The sequence below is a fragment of the Thermobia domestica genome, chromosome 10 (assembly GCF_964235325.1).
Source record: "Thermobia domestica chromosome 10, izTheDome1.hap1.1, whole genome shotgun sequence".
Taxonomy (NCBI): domain Eukaryota; kingdom Metazoa; phylum Arthropoda; class Insecta; order Zygentoma; family Lepismatidae; genus Thermobia; species Thermobia domestica.
In genome coordinates this window covers 194277601-194295771 of record NC_137463.1, presented here as the reverse complement: position 1 = coordinate 194295771, position 18171 = coordinate 194277601, and the positions used below count along the sequence as shown (strand labels likewise).

General features: G+C 35.0%; 1 protein-coding gene and 1 long non-coding RNA gene across 3 annotated transcripts in view; both read right to left on the bottom strand.

Moving 5' to 3' along the window:
* LOC145662921 (uncharacterized) overlaps window positions 1-18171 on the bottom strand; it is a 143457-nt gene that overhangs the window by 62325 nt on the left and 62961 nt on the right. The gene's annotated exons all lie outside the window — the stretch shown is intronic.
* LOC145662919 (uncharacterized) lies at window positions 4696-17594 on the bottom strand. 2 transcript variants are annotated; one of them, XM_081728925.1, is made up of 7 exons: window positions 17387-17594; window positions 14327-14667; window positions 11340-11514; window positions 9949-10127; window positions 8008-8167; window positions 6796-6926; window positions 4696-5031 (listed from the first exon to the last, which is right to left on the bottom strand). In XM_081728925.1, the coding sequence occupies exons 1-7, from the start codon at window positions 17451-17453 to the stop codon at window positions 4696-4698; spliced, it is 1389 nt and encodes a 462-aa protein (XP_081585051.1). In that variant the 5' UTR covers window positions 17454-17594. The 2 variants fall into 2 exon arrangements, with proteins under 2 accessions (XP_081585051.1, XP_081585050.1); XM_081728924.1 differs by lacking the exon at window positions 17387-17594 and having other exon boundaries at window positions 14327-14761.

Genomic DNA, 18171 nt, shown 5'->3' with positions numbered 1-18171 from the left:
TGCTGAAAAACTTCGCATACGTATTTAAAATGTTAATACAAGAAAAAAGTTTATCTACGACTTTGGTCGGAAATACATATTTACGGAACTGGGGCCAATTTAAGATAATCAGTAGAAATGTTCGCAGGAGTGGCTACAATGAATAAAACAACCGAGAAACATCGCACACGTGTTCAGAACCTCACTATAAGTAAAGAGTTTATTTGCGATTTCGGTTGGAAAAGCCTAATTACAGAAATTAGGCCAATTTAAGGTAAGTAGAACATACATACTTTTCCGTAATTAAACGTTTCAGATCAAATTAAAACAACCCTCTCGTATCGAGGTACTCAACCGTGTGCAAAGTTCCTCGATTGTTTCATTCAATGTAGTATCCTACGATCAATTCAAATAATTACATTAATATATTGATAAATTGAGAAAACAACCAATTTTGTCACACCAGACCCTTTGTAGGTACGAAATCAAAGATATACAAAGACTGAAAAACATATAACTGAACCGGAACTCCAACCCGGAACCTCTCGCTTACCATGCAGATGCGCTACCACTGCGCCATTCAGTCCGCTCCCAGAACAGCCATACATTCTTCCACCTTGTGGAACAACATCGTTATAAAGAGTGAAAGAATGTATAGTTGTTACTGAGAGCGGACTGAGTAGCACGTCTGCATGGTAAGACGAAGATCCCGGGTTCCACTCACGGCTCAGACGCATTTTTTGACTCTTGTATGTCTTCAATTACCTTAAATTGGTTCCATCTGCATAATTAGGCGCTTCCGATCAAAGTTGCAAATAAACTCTTTTTCTTATACGGAGGTCCTGAACACACTATGCGAGGCTTGTCGGTTTATTCCTGGATTATCATGCATGTACATAAATACATCTACATTTTCATAAAGTTCTAATACATGTACACACATATATGAACAAAGTTATAAATCAACTTTTGGAGAAAAGTAGAACGAATTTAAGATATAAAGAATGTACATAAAATATTTTTCTACACAAGAATTTTATTATAATTGAGTATAGCAACTGAGCCATACAGACTTCAAAATTAAACAAAAATATTAAATTCAAAATTAAACAATGATATTAATATTTATCAACTGTTCACTGAAAATAAAATAGCATTTTAGGCCAAATATAAATCGTTTCAAAATTAAACAATGATATTAATATTTATCAACTGTTCACTGAAAATAAAAAAGCATTTTAGGCCAAATATAAATCGTTTCAAAATTACACAACGATACTAACATTTATCAACTGTTTACTGAAAATAAAATAACATTTTTAGGCCAAATATAAATCGTTTCAAAATTACACAACGATACTAACATTTATCAACTGTTTACTGAAAATAAAATAACATTTTTAGGCCAAATATAAATCGTTTCAAAATTAAACAATGATACTAACATTTATCAACTGTTTACTGAAAATAAAATAACATTTTTAGGCCAAATATAAATCTTTATAACAAAAAAAGATAAAGAAATATAGGAAAATTTAAGCTATAATTTTACTCCCAGCAAACAGCATTGAAGATCTTTCAAATAAATTATGAACTATTCTTAACTGAGCGAGAAACTAGTTTTAATTAAGCTATTGGACGATACAGATACACAGTGGAAGCTTGGGAGATACATAATTTACGACTTTTCAAGTTTTACAACTGAAATGTAGGTTTCATGAGTGCATTACCTGAAAGCTCTCCATTGCTGTTAGACGAGAATATATTCTTCAACATTCACGTTTTTTTAAACAATCATTCATTCCTACTAACTTATTACTACCATTCTTAATTTCTCGTATAACTATTTATTGTGTGACAATCCTCCTATAACTGAACAAATATGTTGTTCTGATAACAGCCCGTTCATTTAGGAACAGCAATGTAGTATTATTAGTCACAGAATAGAATTCTTTGCTTGGACAAATTCTAAATTAACTGGAAGTTTTAATATTGCTACACAATCAAGCCAAGATTGCCTTCAAGTTATCCCTTTAAAGCGCATTTCGTAAAGGAACGCAGAGCATATTGTTACCCAATGCTACAAGAAAAGTAGGACTCACCTCAACTATATTATTATGAAGAACACAGACCAGCTTTTCTGTTTGTTTTACTTCATATGCATACACGTGTTCATTGAAAGATATAGTCTCTAGCTCTTTGCATACAAAAGCTACAGTTTCTTCTCGATTAACTAAAATAGTTGTAATACTACCAAACACAGGAAAGTGACTGAGAATATCAAGAACAAGAATCATGCCTGGTTTATACATTGTTCCTTTAATTGAAACCCATCGTGGTATATAACTCATCTCGAAAGATCTGCTAGGAAGAATGTCATTTATATGTATAAAATCAGTATGTGATGATACTAGTATTTCTTCTCCCGGCCCGACTGATACTGTGGAAGACTTTAGTCCTCGTTGAGCTAACATTCTTTCTGCTTGTATTAACTGGTGTCTTAAAGCTAAAGTATATGTAAGATTCTTTCGTGACGTAGTTACATATGACGCAGATTTAAAAATGTTATGTTTTGCTTCAAATCTCATATTCCATAAGTGAACTAACGGTCCTGACTGACGCATTATCATCGGATAATGACACATAAAATGGTACTTTGGTTTCAAAGGTTCATTGAAAACTTTTAGGAACAACTCGTGATGTTCTTGAATCAAAATGTTCAACAGTATATCACACCCTATTTGAAAAGATGGAGCAGTAACTAAGTCGATTATTTTTCTTAATGTTAAATATAAATCCCAAACATTGTCGTTTGGTGGAATAAGATCTCCAACCGCAATTCCCAAATACCTAACAAAAAACAACATTTGATTAGCAGACATGTTTATGTTTCCTTTTTTCAACTTTTCCATGGTAATTACAGGTGGTCTGTTTCGTTTTTCGTTTGAACCAACGTCCAAAAACTGGATCCGAGAGTTTAATGTTTCAAGAGTAAATATTTTACAGTTTAGAATGAAGTGTCGAAGTATGTTGACAACATCATAAATACATACGCCTTCAAGAAGGTCATGCATTATATCAGCTGAAGCGTTTTTTGTGACGTGGAATGAATTGATTTCATGAAAAACACACTTTTCTTTAATCCCAGTTTCAGATTGTTTATTAACAGCTACATCTTCGTCATAGTTTTTTCTATTCCTTAAAGTTTGATTGTGTAAGTCAAACGAAACTAATAATTCATTTCTAGAGATCTTACAAAACCTACAGGGATGCAAAGAGGAAAAACTTTCTACAAAACCTAAAATACTATGCAGCCCCAAATTGTCGCCACAAATTATACCAATGCAAAAATATATAGTTTCAAAGCCGTTTTCTGTGTTTACTGATATGCCTTCATTTTCAAGAAATTTTATTTCTTCCAATAAAATGTTAAATGTCGCTTTGTTTCCAAACATAATTCTGTCTGACGAATGAAACAAAAGCACTAATATTATGTTGTCTAGTAAAGAACGAAATTCCGGAGGAAGACATGGTATACTTACATATACCGCCCCAAGTTTGTGAATACCAGCATGGGAGCCTAATGCATTTCCTGTTTCAAAATCGTCAAAATAAAGGAAGACCGGAAATACATTTTTCTTACCAAGGAAGTTTACCTTTTCCCTCCAAAGTAAACACTGTGTAAAATTTGAAATAATGTCACATGACGATAATTTATCTAGGTAGTCACGCGTTTTCATCAATACTCCGGGCATGGAAAACATTCGCTCAAGAACTTTACTGAAAGGAATGAAATGTCCGACAGAGACAGTTGGAGTTAAAACAAGTTTTCCAGATACCATTTTGTTTTCTAACCGTGTGCCAATTACATACTCAATTGGTTTTATTAAATATCCATTATTTTCTAAATACTTTCTTCGCAAATAATCAGTTTCTAAACCTTCAAAAGGATTTTCTAGACATTCAAATTTTCTTTCAATGGATCTCGCTTTTGAAGGTTCAAGTGTCTTGATAGCTTCCAAGACATCATTTTTCAGTGAAGATAATAATGGACCATAAAAGTTGGAGACCATTTCCACGTTGTGCTGAATTTGGGAACGTGTCAAATTTCCCGTAGCATACAATTGTGAAACAAATGTAGCACTTTCTAACTTTACATTTGAAGCAAATAGATCATCGTTAACCGTTTCATTATTCTCTATTTTTGGGGTTACAAGTGGTTCTTCTGAACACAATATTGAAGGAACATCATCATCGGTTATAGCATCACAAGATCTGCCTGCAACATCCGTTGAGTGTACGTTGTTGGCAACTACGGAATAAGGAGCTGCTTTACATACAGCTACGTTAAATAACTTTCGTCTGCAATATAGATTTTTGTGTTTCTTCCGAAAATGATCTCTAAGTGATTTGGCCCCTTGAAATTCGCGAAAACAACCTTCATCAATACATCTAAAGACTCCATTGGAGGATATTCTGTGTTTGAACTTTAAATGAAGGATAAGTGATGCTACTAGCATAAAATTTGATTTGCAAACTGAACAAACAGGCATTGTTACAAACAACAACATATAATTCATTCAATTACATACGTACTGAAATAAACATGGTACATTTGTTTAGAAAAACGTGATTCAAGAGAGCATAAAATAGCAGTAATTGTATCTGTTTTGACCACTATTGTTTACAGATACCGGTATTTCACATCAGTTTGTTTTAAAGACCAATCATGTCCAACAATAGTGTATTTACACTCATGATCTGTTTATCGTGAGGAGTACTTATGTCATATACCGCTTTTTGCAAAAGAAGCCAAAGATGTTCCCCTTCCTTAGGGTATTCTGCGTTAAACACAAAAAAAGTTTTAAAACATATGTCCACACCCTTGAGCACGTTGTCTAGCAGATAAAGGGTGTTGTCTATTATCACGTACGTTCCTTGAATGTCTTTTAAAGAAGAGCCCACAACAATTACTGAGGGTTGGCGTGTTAAACCCAACATCGATAACTTCTTGTCTCTCGTTTCCATGAAGGGTTGAACATCACCCATTACCTGTTGGAATTAGAGAGAGGTTAACTGATCATGTTACATACTTAAATAATTTTTCTTACATATAAGAACAAAGACATTTTAATTTTTCTTACATATAAGAACAAAGACATTTCTGCTTCCTCAATAGTCTGAAGCATTATTTATTGTACATTTACAATGACATATGCATTTTGCGCCTATAAATATATGTTATTTTGAAGCTAAAACATTGGTAAGTAATACTAATACTGCAAAGTTTTAAAAGCTCTTAAATGCTTTAAAAGCTGCAAAGGTTTTCAAAAGCTATTTATATCTGACTGCAAAAACGATACGTTCAAACAAGGACAGAAGCTACTAAATTACGAAAACTCGACAACTTGTCCTCAAATAGACTTAAGAACTTCCTCACTAGCATTTACCAACAGAGAATATAGAATAGATCACATTTATGCTCAGTAAGTGATTTTGGTTATTAAAATGAAATGAAAGTTTGTAGTTTTATGCCCCACAGTTATGCCGGCTACGCTTAAGGAGACTGTGATGAGAAATGAATGAAATGGTGTAATGAAGAAAGTGGGAGAAAACTGGAGAACCTCGAGGAAACCCACGCACACGGTGTTAGTTCACCACAAAGTTCACTTGGTTGGAGCAAGGTTTGAACCCGGGACCTCATGCACCAGAGATGAACGGTCTATCACTGAGCCACCGCGGCCACTGTTTGGTTATTATTAAATAAATGTATCAAGTTCGTATTTGTTCACATGTAATGAAACGTCGTAGCTCAGCTTCACACTCCGAAAACAGGGTTCTTGGCGTAACCTTAATTTTCTTTCCAACGTGTGTCTTTGAAGAGTGTGTGTGTGGGAAGGGGGGGAGAATTATTGGCGAGAACATTTTCATACCACTTTGAAAGGCACAAATTACTTTAGTTTACGCTACAGTCCTCCGAACTTAATGATCGGAGATAGGGGAAGAAGACCAACTCTATTAATAAACAAGTTGTTGAACCTTCGCTGTGTGATCTCCAAGCATACCCCAAAATCCCAGTCGGACTACGAACTGTGTTACGTATTCTAGAAAACTGAACCTTTCGTCCACGCCCGATACAATTGGATAATTATGGATAGCCAGCAATGGATAATAATCTACTTCTCTCTCTCGGGGGCGCGGTGTCTCAGTGGTAGAGCGTTCACTTCCGGTGGTTGGGGTCCTTGGTTTGATCCCAGCTCACGCCGTGTAGACTTTGTGGTGCACAAATATCGTGCTCGTGGGTTTTCTTGAGGTTCTCCCCTTTCCTCCCACTTTTTTCATTCCACCATTTCATTCATTTCTCATCATCACCGTCTCCTTTAGCCTAACCAGCATAACCGCGGGACGTAAAACTTAAACATTTCACTTCATTTCTTTCTTCCTCTCTCGTCCTCACGTTATTTGAAATTAACAATAAACTAAGTTATGTTTCTGTATGAAATATAATGCCAATCAGATGTTTATAAAGAGTTTGAAATGAAATGTGAGAGTTTATCTCAATAGTTTTTAAATTTTGCACTCCAGGCATGGGCCTAGTTGGCTAATAGCAAGTGCGACCCCGCTTCTGCCCCTCTTAAGATTTTCATTGCCTCTCTCCACCGAAATATTGATTTAACAGATCTAATTCTCATATTATTCATGCCCATGCCAGATCCATAAAAAGACGTAACTTTATTTTCTTAACAAAACATACGTAGTTGACACCTGATCTGGCTGACCATGATCAATCAATAGAATAAAATATACTTTACTTACATTAACATGACAGAAGAAACTATCCTGAGACTCTTTCACAGTTGGCTTCCAAATTTTCTTCGATGTTTTTATATGTGATGTTGACCTACACAGGGTACCAAGCAATAAAAGTAGTACACTGGATCTGGTATCTAAAAATAAAAATGAAAACTATACAATAGAATATAAAATAAAAAATATTTTTACCGAAATTGTTTTTTATACGCGGACTCCTGCATTATTATATCTTCCATATAAAATCTTAAAAATTATATACTATTTCGATTAAAATGCCTACCGGACGTTTGACAGTAGTTTGCAGTGGCAAATGCCCCACCCATTACAGCTCTGTGAATCAATTCCATTATTTTCTATATTAATTTTAATGCTTAATGGTTTGAAACAAATCTGCAATGTTTGTGATGGATAAGAAAGAACTACATGAATGAAAGTCATTTTGTTTTTAGTAGTGAACTATTTTGCAGTGTTATAAAAATTATATCTTTAATCATTAGTAACTCAATATGAGTGAGTTTTGTTTTACAGTTGAAACTATGGTAGACTTAAAAACTATGCCAATTTAATAACAAAACCGCAAGTAGTAGACACATAACTTTCGGTTCCAATACAGGGAGAGAGAGATAATCTGTTCTTCGTGCGCTGAGTCTATAAGAAAAACAGATTTCTGCTATCCGTTATAATTATTAGGAATCAAAATTGAAACTACAATAACTACTAGTTTTTACTTCTCCCGGTTTCAGTAGAAAAAAAAAATTCGGATGCTGTATGGATGCCACTATTTTACCGGAAGTAGTAGTATAGCTTTACTATTTTCGGTTTTTGTACAGAAACACCGGTTAATGTGTTTACTTTACTTGAGACGCTAAATCGAATCAGGGAAACAGTTTCTATCAATAACCATGTTTGATTTATAACGATCAATGTTGAAACCCTAAACGACTGATTCATACCACTTCCGGTTTGAATAGAGGCTTATCTGGAGAAATGAGATCTACTCTTTGAATCAATGCTGAACAACTGAGTATATATTGTACGTATAGTGTCTACTACTTACAACCAATGTATAATTATTAATATGATCATTACAACATACTTGTTGCAATAAAACTGGATTCAGATAGAAAAATCTACTTCATTCATACAAGTAATTACAATTTCAAGTTAATGAAACAGAAACAAAGGAAGAATTAAAGAACACAAAAATAATATTACCTTCTGTAACACTTTCTGTGTCTAACAGACTTAAAAGTTCGACTGCTGGAGCGTCATGTAGCCGTTTCTTCATTAGTTTTTCCAATTTTTTACTGACAGAATCCCATTTCACGAACAAGGATGTATGATCAGGATATAAGTCTTTGAAATCTTGATCAATCTGGAAATGGAATTCCATTGTATTAAAACATTTACATTAATAACATTATTTCATTAATTTTTAAGAATCACAACTTCCTTTACGTGCATAAATGAAATTTCTTAACTGTAACAATTTCAATACAAACTACTAGTTACAGCGTGTACTTTTATGGACTTGGACTTGGGTTCAAATTCAACCTGCTTTCCTCTGGTGTTGTCCAACATCTTCAGGAAATTGACTTACTGGTAGCTTAAATAAGTAGACCACAAAAGCCAGAAACGTAGTGCAAGAAGATGTTACATTGACGATAATTGCCAGTTAGACCCATATTGAGGTTGTGGCATCACGGGCTTTCGTCGTGTTATAATGATTTTTTGTTATATAGGTTAATGTAAACAAAGGTCTATTTACTCGGATAGATTAGGCAAGGATGGGGAAAGTATTGATCTGGACTTAATATTACAGGTACCATCCCGGTATTTGCTGGAATGACTGAGGAAAAATCCACGGAAATTTCAGTCACGATGACCGGATTTGAGCCCGGAAGCTTCCGAATGTAAAGCCAAGGTTCTACTTTCTGAAATAAGGTCGCTAGGGTTTCATATTAATTTGTCAAAGGACAAAGTGAAGAAAATTCTACAATATTGTTAGCGTTTATCAGACAATAAAACCACTATTTGCTATCTACTGAGTAAAAGAAAAAGACTTATTGAATCGAAAAGTACTTCATGCATTTAAAAAAATCACCGTCAAAGTTTCTATTGCTGTACGTATATGCTTGGTTGGTACGCAATCACAAGAAAGATTGTTTATCAGTCATGTAAGTATTGTTCTTCTGAGATCTCGCTTTCATAAGCAAGTGACATCGTGTTGTAAGAACTCAGTTCTCAATTGTTATCTTACTGAATATGATACGTTCCTTTCCATTGCAAGGTAAAGTCAGTGCACGTGTTCGTAATGTATGGCCACGTAATCATATGCGTCTTAAAAATGGAAACAATAATTTTAGGTTTAGAGTATTTGTTTTCAGACTTGCGATTGAGCTTTTCATCTAGTTGTTCAAAGGAAGATCGAGTTGCTAATAAACTGAACTTAATCCTTTCCCACTTTGTGTTACATGCATGTGGATGAATATGTTATAAAGAACCAGCAAAAAAGATTATTAGACATGTTTTAGTTCTTTTAATATGCAATCTAAATACAATGCAAAATGTTCACTTTTTGAAAAGGAAACTGCAAAAACTTTCCAGATTCATTGATTGCCTCTATCCTCTTTCATCACCTGAGCTAAACAGGAAGGAATCTATAGTTTGTAGTTGAATCTGAATTACTTTTATAAAATTATACACCTACCGGGCATCGAACCGATAACCACCAACCTACAGGCAGTTCAGACCTGCTTCAAGATATCTCAACATTCATGAACAGATATTACATAAGAGGACAAGGAAGTAATTCATGTCCACCATTTATATATATTTTTATTATGGTTTTATGACAACTAAGGTCTATTAGCTCACACATACAAATACCTACACTAGTATATGTCATTTCAATATTCAGTATGACTATCCTGAAGGCTTTTACTATTTTCTTGTCAAACGCGACACAATTTTAAAGAAAACTTCTGTTCTAAAAAGTACGTTATGAAAAAATCAACTTCTGGACGTGAGCAAAAGATTTTGTATGAGTGTTCTCAGCCCCAAAGAATAATTCAATGCTTATAAATTATGGCCTATTCAGTAACAACACAGTCCTTAGTAGTAAAACAGAATGCAGGTTAATTAAATGAATCTTACCAATGTATATCCCAAAGGCTGCTTCAATGCTGGCCAAGTTGAAATTATTTCATGAACAGTTTTGCCCTCTTGCTTGCATCGAACTTTCAACGTTTTCTTCCAGTGATCAAGTACTTCCTGCCAGGGCTCGACACTATGCTTTAGCCACGCTAAGCTGTTTTCAATATCTATGCCACATTCTGAAAGAGAAGAATAAACTTACCAAACAGATCTGCATTACATTAAAAACTCAATAAATAAATTCCTATATTTTTTCAAATATCAGTTAAAATGATTCTATATTTTCATAAGTCTTCTGTACAAGTATTTATATCCATATGTAATATATAATAAAGAAAGAAATATATTTACAAAAAAAAAATGTCCTGGAACTGTTCCTGTGAAGCAGAACTTGAAATTTGCCTTCATATGGTAATCTATATTTCCGGCACAAATATCGAATGCCTTTCATCAGAATGATTTAATTCTTCAAACATGTAGAACTGATGTAAATTACATGTTCTAGCTTAGTACTTCAATGGTATAACGTAATAGTGGTACTATATAAATATAATGACTATCTACGACGAAGAAAGTCGCAAAAATATTTAGTAATAAATGCTACTTATGATTTCTTATCAACAAAGTAACTCTTGTAATGAAGGATTTGAAGATTAAGCATACAAAATTTGGACTTGTTCAGTCTTGTAAATAGAAACACATAGAAACTAAGTATCGATTAATTTAGTGCACTATTTAATCCTTAATAGATTAGTTGGTTGCTTAACTGAAGAGTAGGTGAAAAATTTCTCGACTGTAGTTTCATGTTGTAAACAGTAACAATATCTACACAGTCCCATTATTACCTTATACTATTGAAATACTCAGCTTGAACGCATATACACTTTACGTTTTGAGCCATCCTGATGAAAGGCACACGATATTTTTGCCAGAAATACATATGAACATTGAAGAACCACGTTTTAATCTTACAGGAACACTTTCAGGTTAGTATCGACTTATATTAATGTGTTCCATACGTTCAATTAGCAGGAAAAAAAAACTAAACCATTTTTTAAAACATGGTTCTTGCAAACCCTGGCACAAAATAGGTAAATCATTGGCAGTTTTTAAAGTATGATCGGGGCCTCGGTGGTTCAGTGGTAGAGGGTTGACCTCTGACGTGTGAGATACTTTGTTTGATTCCAAATCGCGCTAAGTGACACCGTGTGTGTGGATTTGTCGGAGTTCTCCCGTTCCTTCCCCCTTTATTCATTTCTTATCATCATTATCATTATCTTCTTTAGTCTACCTGGCATAACTGGGACGTAAAACTGAAAGATTTCCTTTCATTTTTAAAAGTATGATCAGAGATGAATAAATCATTTACTAGATTACATTTTAAACATTACCATCTAGTGTAGAAGTTCCAGTGTCACGCTTTTCTCTTGACGGACCAGCACGTGACTTTGCAACAACGCCAAACTTTCTTAACGACTTGCGTGTATTTCTATATTTGTCAACGAGTTTTCCTTTTGAAATCTTCTGATTTGGACCTTGTGACTTCGGTGGAATATAATACACTTCCTAAAAAAGACATTGTTACTGTAAGATTTAGAATTATAAACGTAATAAATGAAATTATGTATAAAAAAAACATTTCAGACAATTACAGAATAATTTATCATATTTATACTCTTCTATGTGATGTTCTACTTTTAGTATAGCATACGTTTTCTACAAACAAACCCTCAATTCTGCATGGGGTATTCTCGCATATATATATATATTGGGGGAGTGGTGTGGAATAGATAAACTATTTTTCTCTCATTGTCACATAGACTGGTAATATTACAAAGCACAACTTACGATTTCCAGCATAAAATTTACTTTATAAAGTCAGCTTATTTCCTTCCCCACCTTATTTGCTTCAATAGTTCTCCAAGTTCTCGTCAAACCCATTCTCCCACGTTAAAAGGTCGAAGTTATGCTATTCAAATGTCCAGCAGTAACATAGATTGAAAGTTATGTGAATAAAGTGTCTATATAATAACTGAAACGTTAGTTATATGCATACCTGACATTCCGTTGGAAACAGCTCAGTTATCTGTAATGCCAAATGTTGAAATATTTCATTGCAAAGAGTTTCATTCATTTCCATAAAATGATCAATTAATATTGTAACTAACTGCTTCCTAGTAATAGCAGACAATTTGTTGTTTTGAAGGTATTCATTGCAAACTTTCCTGCCTGTTAAACTCTGTTTTAGAAAAGTCTCAAGATTCTGAGAAAAAAAACAAACAGCATTACATGTACGATTACGTCATTCAAGATCATTTAATCGAAATCACTGAAATAGAATTTCAATTTTGCATTTCTGTATAAATTAATTGCTGATTAACTTCTGTTGAAGGATAACCATATTTAATAATAAATAACTATATAAATAAATAAATGAATAATAATTATGAATAGAAATCAAACTGATAATTTCTGCTTTTCACGTATTCTTTCCACAAGTTATTAGTGATTGATATTCAAAGAAACACAATTTTGCTTAAAATATACAATGTCCCTCAATACATTTAAGTCTGTTTGTTCTATAAACTAAGGACATTAACTTACGAGGAGTTTACAGCAGCATTGCTGTTTTCACTTCAAACATGATTACTATGTTCACAAGGTCACGTATTTTTGCTTCGGACAAGTTCTGAACTGTGGTTTGCGTGTAGCGAGATCAATTTCCGGTGGGGATGTCTTGAACGCACTACAGCCGTTCGGAACCCAGAGGTTCGATAGAAAGAATTATTCTTCTAGTTAGTTCCCATGGCATAAGCGTAGGAAGTATTTGTATTCGTGCAACATATGCGAAGAAAACATACGGACCCTGCACATATCTTATAAACATTATGCTGTCACTAAGCAGAAGTGTTCGACTTTACAAACACATACATCTAATATATATAGCAACTTCACACTTTTTACAATTCCATGAGCAATTGAAGGCTTTATTTTTACTTTTTTAGGAAAAGTGTCATGGTGATATGCGTGGCCTTTCGGAACGTTTAAATGTATTCCTTAATGTGATAAGCGCAAATAATCACTACTACATACACATCACTGCACGAAATTATCATATTCCTAAACTAGAGCTCATGCGGCTAAATCCGAGATGTATACATTTTCCCTTGGTTTGGGATTTAATATTTTATCACTAAAATTATAGTTTTACAATTTTCAAATAATTCCATAGTATTTAATAATTATACCCTATATTCATGTCATGGGAGGCAAATAAGCCCTGTGCAGCTCTAAAATTGCAATATTGTTATAATGACGCTTATGAAATGACACCATTACTATATACGCGAATCTTTCGGTTTATTGTTTGACAAATACTAAAGTGTATAGACCTGGCGTGACAAGAAACGAAAGTTGGTATTTTAGTATGATCTATTTTTACTAACTCCAAGAAAATATACATTTTATAGATAAACGCATTTTTTTTTTTTAAGAAAATCGAGAAGATTTTTTCATTCAAATCTTTTTCGTCAAAAGTACTTGTCAAATGTTTCCCGACCATATATCAACAGTTGATTTAGCTTCATAGGCTAAAGGAGACGGAATAAATACAAACGAATTACGATTAGGAACTTAAGAGCAGAGATGCTGTTTACCTAGATCAAATTTTATACGAAATCGAATCCGGGTATTTTCACTTGTAGTTAATAAATACTGAGGTAGTACCTTTAAGGTTTGCACCTTTTCCTCCTGTTCCTTTACAATTTTAAAGATCCTGCATATTGTGGTGTCATTTCGCTTAAATTGAAATAACCAAAAATATAACTGAATACCAATCTCCTCGCCCTCCCAGCTACTCTAGTGGATAACGGGTGTATCATTGATGTATGTGGTCCGGATTCAATTCCCGGTGTGAGCACAAAAACATTTGCGAACGTTCACTTTCATTAATCATCTGTTTACTTTAGTCTAAACGGCATAACCGTGGGACGTTACAAAAACTCTTTCAATGCATCTGATGCTTTCCTCGTATCGTGATGCAAATAAATTTTCTCGGGGTATCAGCCAGGTGATGTGTTTGTTGTGCAAAGTCTCGAGAACAGACATTGTTCTCATGATACTGACCCTGATGATGAGAACAACGTCTGTTCTCGAAACTTTGGACAACGAGCACAACACGTCATTGATATCCCGAGAAAAGTTACTTGCACCAACAAAGATGGAATAAATAACACGCAGGCTGTCACCAGATTGAAAAGTGAACGCAAAAATCTTTTACATTTCGACTGATAATGAATCACATTTGCACAGTTCATATGTGCAGCATAAGTATCACTGTATCAATTGATATTCAAGTGACTAAAGACAGAACACTTACAAAATCTGTCAGCTTGAAGAGCTTCGGACTCCGAGACTCTGTAGAGAAATTTGTTTCTCGTTTCAGCATCGTATCAGTTCCTCTTTTAGTTGGTGCTGGCATGGAACAACTGCTTTCTGTAGTTTCAGATCGAACTGACACTGAGTCATCTGGCGTTGACACTGATGGTGAAGCAAATGAGAGAGAACCGTCATCTAGCACATCATAAATTTCAACTGTGTTTGTTTCTACAAATTCCTTAAATTTTGCTAAGAACTTTGCACGTATCCCTATTTTGGGAATTAACTGAGTAATTAGTTCATCAGTTAATGAATTAAATGCTGCTTCGTCGATTTCCTGTTCTGAAATGTAGATTGAAAGTTTATAATTAACCAGATATTTACTGAATATCAAAAAAGAATTATACAATGGTGAAAGCATTTAAGTTTTATTACACTACCAAGCAAAATTTGGTATGTTACGCGATCATATGCCACACAAAGAGTATAGGAAGTTGCTCACCCCAGTTTTTTTTTTCTTGGGCTTTACAGAAATGGGTGTATTTGGGCAAAGCTAAAGAGAAAAATGTTCATGGTAACTTCATACTTCAGCTTCATACTGTAAAAGTTACAATGGTATAGAAGCAACAACAAGAATTTAAGAGCATTTTTAACTCATGCAAATAATTTTGTAATTTGGTGCATAACGAGTACCTATGGATAACAATAAGTCTAATGCTAACCGATTGTTTTCAACGACTTATGTACTTCTAACAAACAATGAAAGGTTCTATGCAGAAATCATAGCCTGTCTCCTCTCTCTCTCTCTCTCTCTCACTCCTCTTTGCAATTTCTGACATTGGTCGTTTTGCTCCAAACCACAGAATTATCTTTTGGAGATAATACACTATTCTCTGAATGCTTTGAAGAATGTAATATTTTCCGAATACCTAATAGAAGTTACCTAATAAGAAGTATACACTCGAATATATATAGGGAGGGGATAGTGGTTCATGTTACGGAAGCACAATTTTGTAAAATTTACAGAAGAAATATGACATAGTGTACACAAGCTGAATTTTACGTTTACAAGTGGAGCGTTACTAGTGTCAAAGTATGACAAGTGCTATTGAAACTCGTATCATTGCAATATCCCACTTCTTTTCATATCTTTACTTACGCGTATACCCACCATCACTGACGTGCCCGCTCCCTGCGATGCCGCTTCGGCCCACAAAATTTGCTTTGCCCTGACTGTTAGATAGCATTCGCGCTTTTTAGTGCCCACCTAAATGAAAAAAAAATGAAATGAAATCTTTAAGTTTTACGTCCCACGGTTATGCCGGTGAGGCTAAAGGAGACGGTGATGATGAGAGATGAGTGAAATGGTGGAATGAAGAAAGTGGGAGGAAACGGGAGAACCCCGAGAAAACCCACGAGCACGGTGTTTGTCCACCACAAAGTTCACTTGGCGGGGGCTGGGATCGAACCCGGGACCCCAAGCACCAGAGGTGAACGCTCTACCACTGAGCCACCGCGCCCCCCTAGTGCCCACCTAGCACAGGTTACTTTTATGCACTGTATATTTATGACAATCAGAAAGATTTATTTATACGCAAATCGTAAAAGAACTGTGACTTTTTCACAATTACTTCTGGTGGGGCCATCGATACTTACCTGTGATTAAGTGAGATATTTTCATGTCGCCCAGCGTAAGTCTTTTAGGGGTCACTAAGAAGTAAATTACTAAAAATTATATTTTTTTCAACGATTATTTCGAGTGGTGTACCGAAAATAAAAATGCACGCTTTTGAAATGAAATCTTTAAGTTTTACGTCCCACGATTATGCCGGTTAGGCTAAAGGAGACGTTGATAATGAGAGATGAGTGAAATGGTGGAATGAAGAAAGTGGGAGGAAACGGGAGAACCCCGAGAAAACCCACGAGCACGGTGTTTGTCCACCACAAAGTTCACTTGGCGGGGGCAGGGATCGAACCCGGGACCCCAAGCACCAGAGGTGAACGCTCTACCACTGAGCCACCGCGCCCCCCTAAATGCACGCTTTTATCAGCGTATGTCACGAGAAATATCGATTTCAAAGGTAAGGATTCTATATTTGGGTTCCATGAAATGTTCTTTCAAAATTATGCTTTAGGCTATATTTCGGATGACATTTAGTATCTCTCCCAAATCCATCGACGGCTCAGGACCCAGTACTGTGACTTAGAGTAAGCTGTTGTTAACTACCTCGTTTATGCGAATACCCACCGTCGCTGACGCGTTTGCTCCCTACGGACGCAAATCGTTTCTAACTGTCGGGGCCCCGCTGCTACGCTTCTGTTCTGACTCTGTTCGATAGCATAAATGGTTTTCCGTGTCCATATAGCACAAGTTGGTTAGTGTTTTATGCGTAGTTTTTTATGCTATACGTTCGCACTGTACTTATACTCATGACTACTTTATATTTACAAATAACGAATGGTAACCCCTACCAAGTAAGTCAGAGTCAATACCAAGTGATCTGGAGGAGAAACTAAATAATACACCATATTTCTTCCGTAAACTTTAGAATTTTGTTCATCTGTAAACTATAAATGCACCAATTTATTTTGCAAACTACCAGCGTTAGTGTCACTTTATTTACCCCTTTCCGGAAGTATCTAGTGGTAATAGAAATTACCCCAACTCTTGCCCCTGCAATTTTATACCCTGCTCTAGTGTCGTCAATGCCCCCCTTATCTATATGTAAGGGCCTAGGTTTAACTTAATAATGCCCGCTCCGGGTGGTATACCGGTACTCACTTTGAAGCGAGAAATTCCTCTCTATTAATTCTATGAAAATGGATCAAAAATTCCCTAACCTTAAGCTAACCCGTTCCTACTCTTACCTTACTCTAATGTACCCTACCCTACTCTATTCTACACCCTTTGAAAGCGGTTCTACATATCGATGCGCAGCTGGGGCGTGCATTGTAAAGTTTACCAAAGGTGTATTTGATACGCCAAATTTACAGCCAATAGAATAAGTACATATGAACTAACAGCAAAATTAATAGCCTATATACGAAAAAGTACACTTACCTTGAAACACGTCGATTAGCTGCGGTAAATTCCAGCTTCTTAGTAAATTTATAACATAGGCATCCATTACGTCGTTGAAAAGTGAAAATTACTCGTTGAGAAAGTTGTATAGTGCAAACCAACCTCATTTACACACAGTTCTTTTACTTCCAAGACATGTCCCTTATGATTGTTGCCCTACGTTTTCTTTTTCTTTTTATTTTTACGGTATAAAGCGCTAATGCGATCCACACTTTCGTAATCGAAATGTTTACCCAGAATGCAAATAAACACATGTGACGTTGTAACTAAACATTTTGGTCAGGAAAACCAAATAATTACCAAATCAGTTCAAATTTGGTTCGCATAACCAAATTAATCAACCAAATGTTCTGACCAAAAAATATAGTGTTCATGACCAAACACGTTTGGTCAAAATGACCAAATTTTGGTTAAATTAACCAAAAAAAGTGACCAAATGCTCTGACCAAACAAATTTGGTATTCCTGACCAAGCCCTTTTTTTCAGTGTGCAATATCAAGATTAACACGACAAGCGCCAGGCCCGTAGCCAGCCTGATTGCTTAGGGCGGGCAATGATGAATACTGAGGGGGCAAAGGCAGGGACCTCAAGGAACACAAAAACTCTTTCTCTCTCTAATATATATATATATATATATATATATATATATATATATATATATATATATTGTTCCTTGGGGCGCTTGTCGTTGTCAATGTCTATGTTCATTTATATATTTATTTATTATTTATGGAATCTATAAGAAAGTTGAAACACTTTATTAT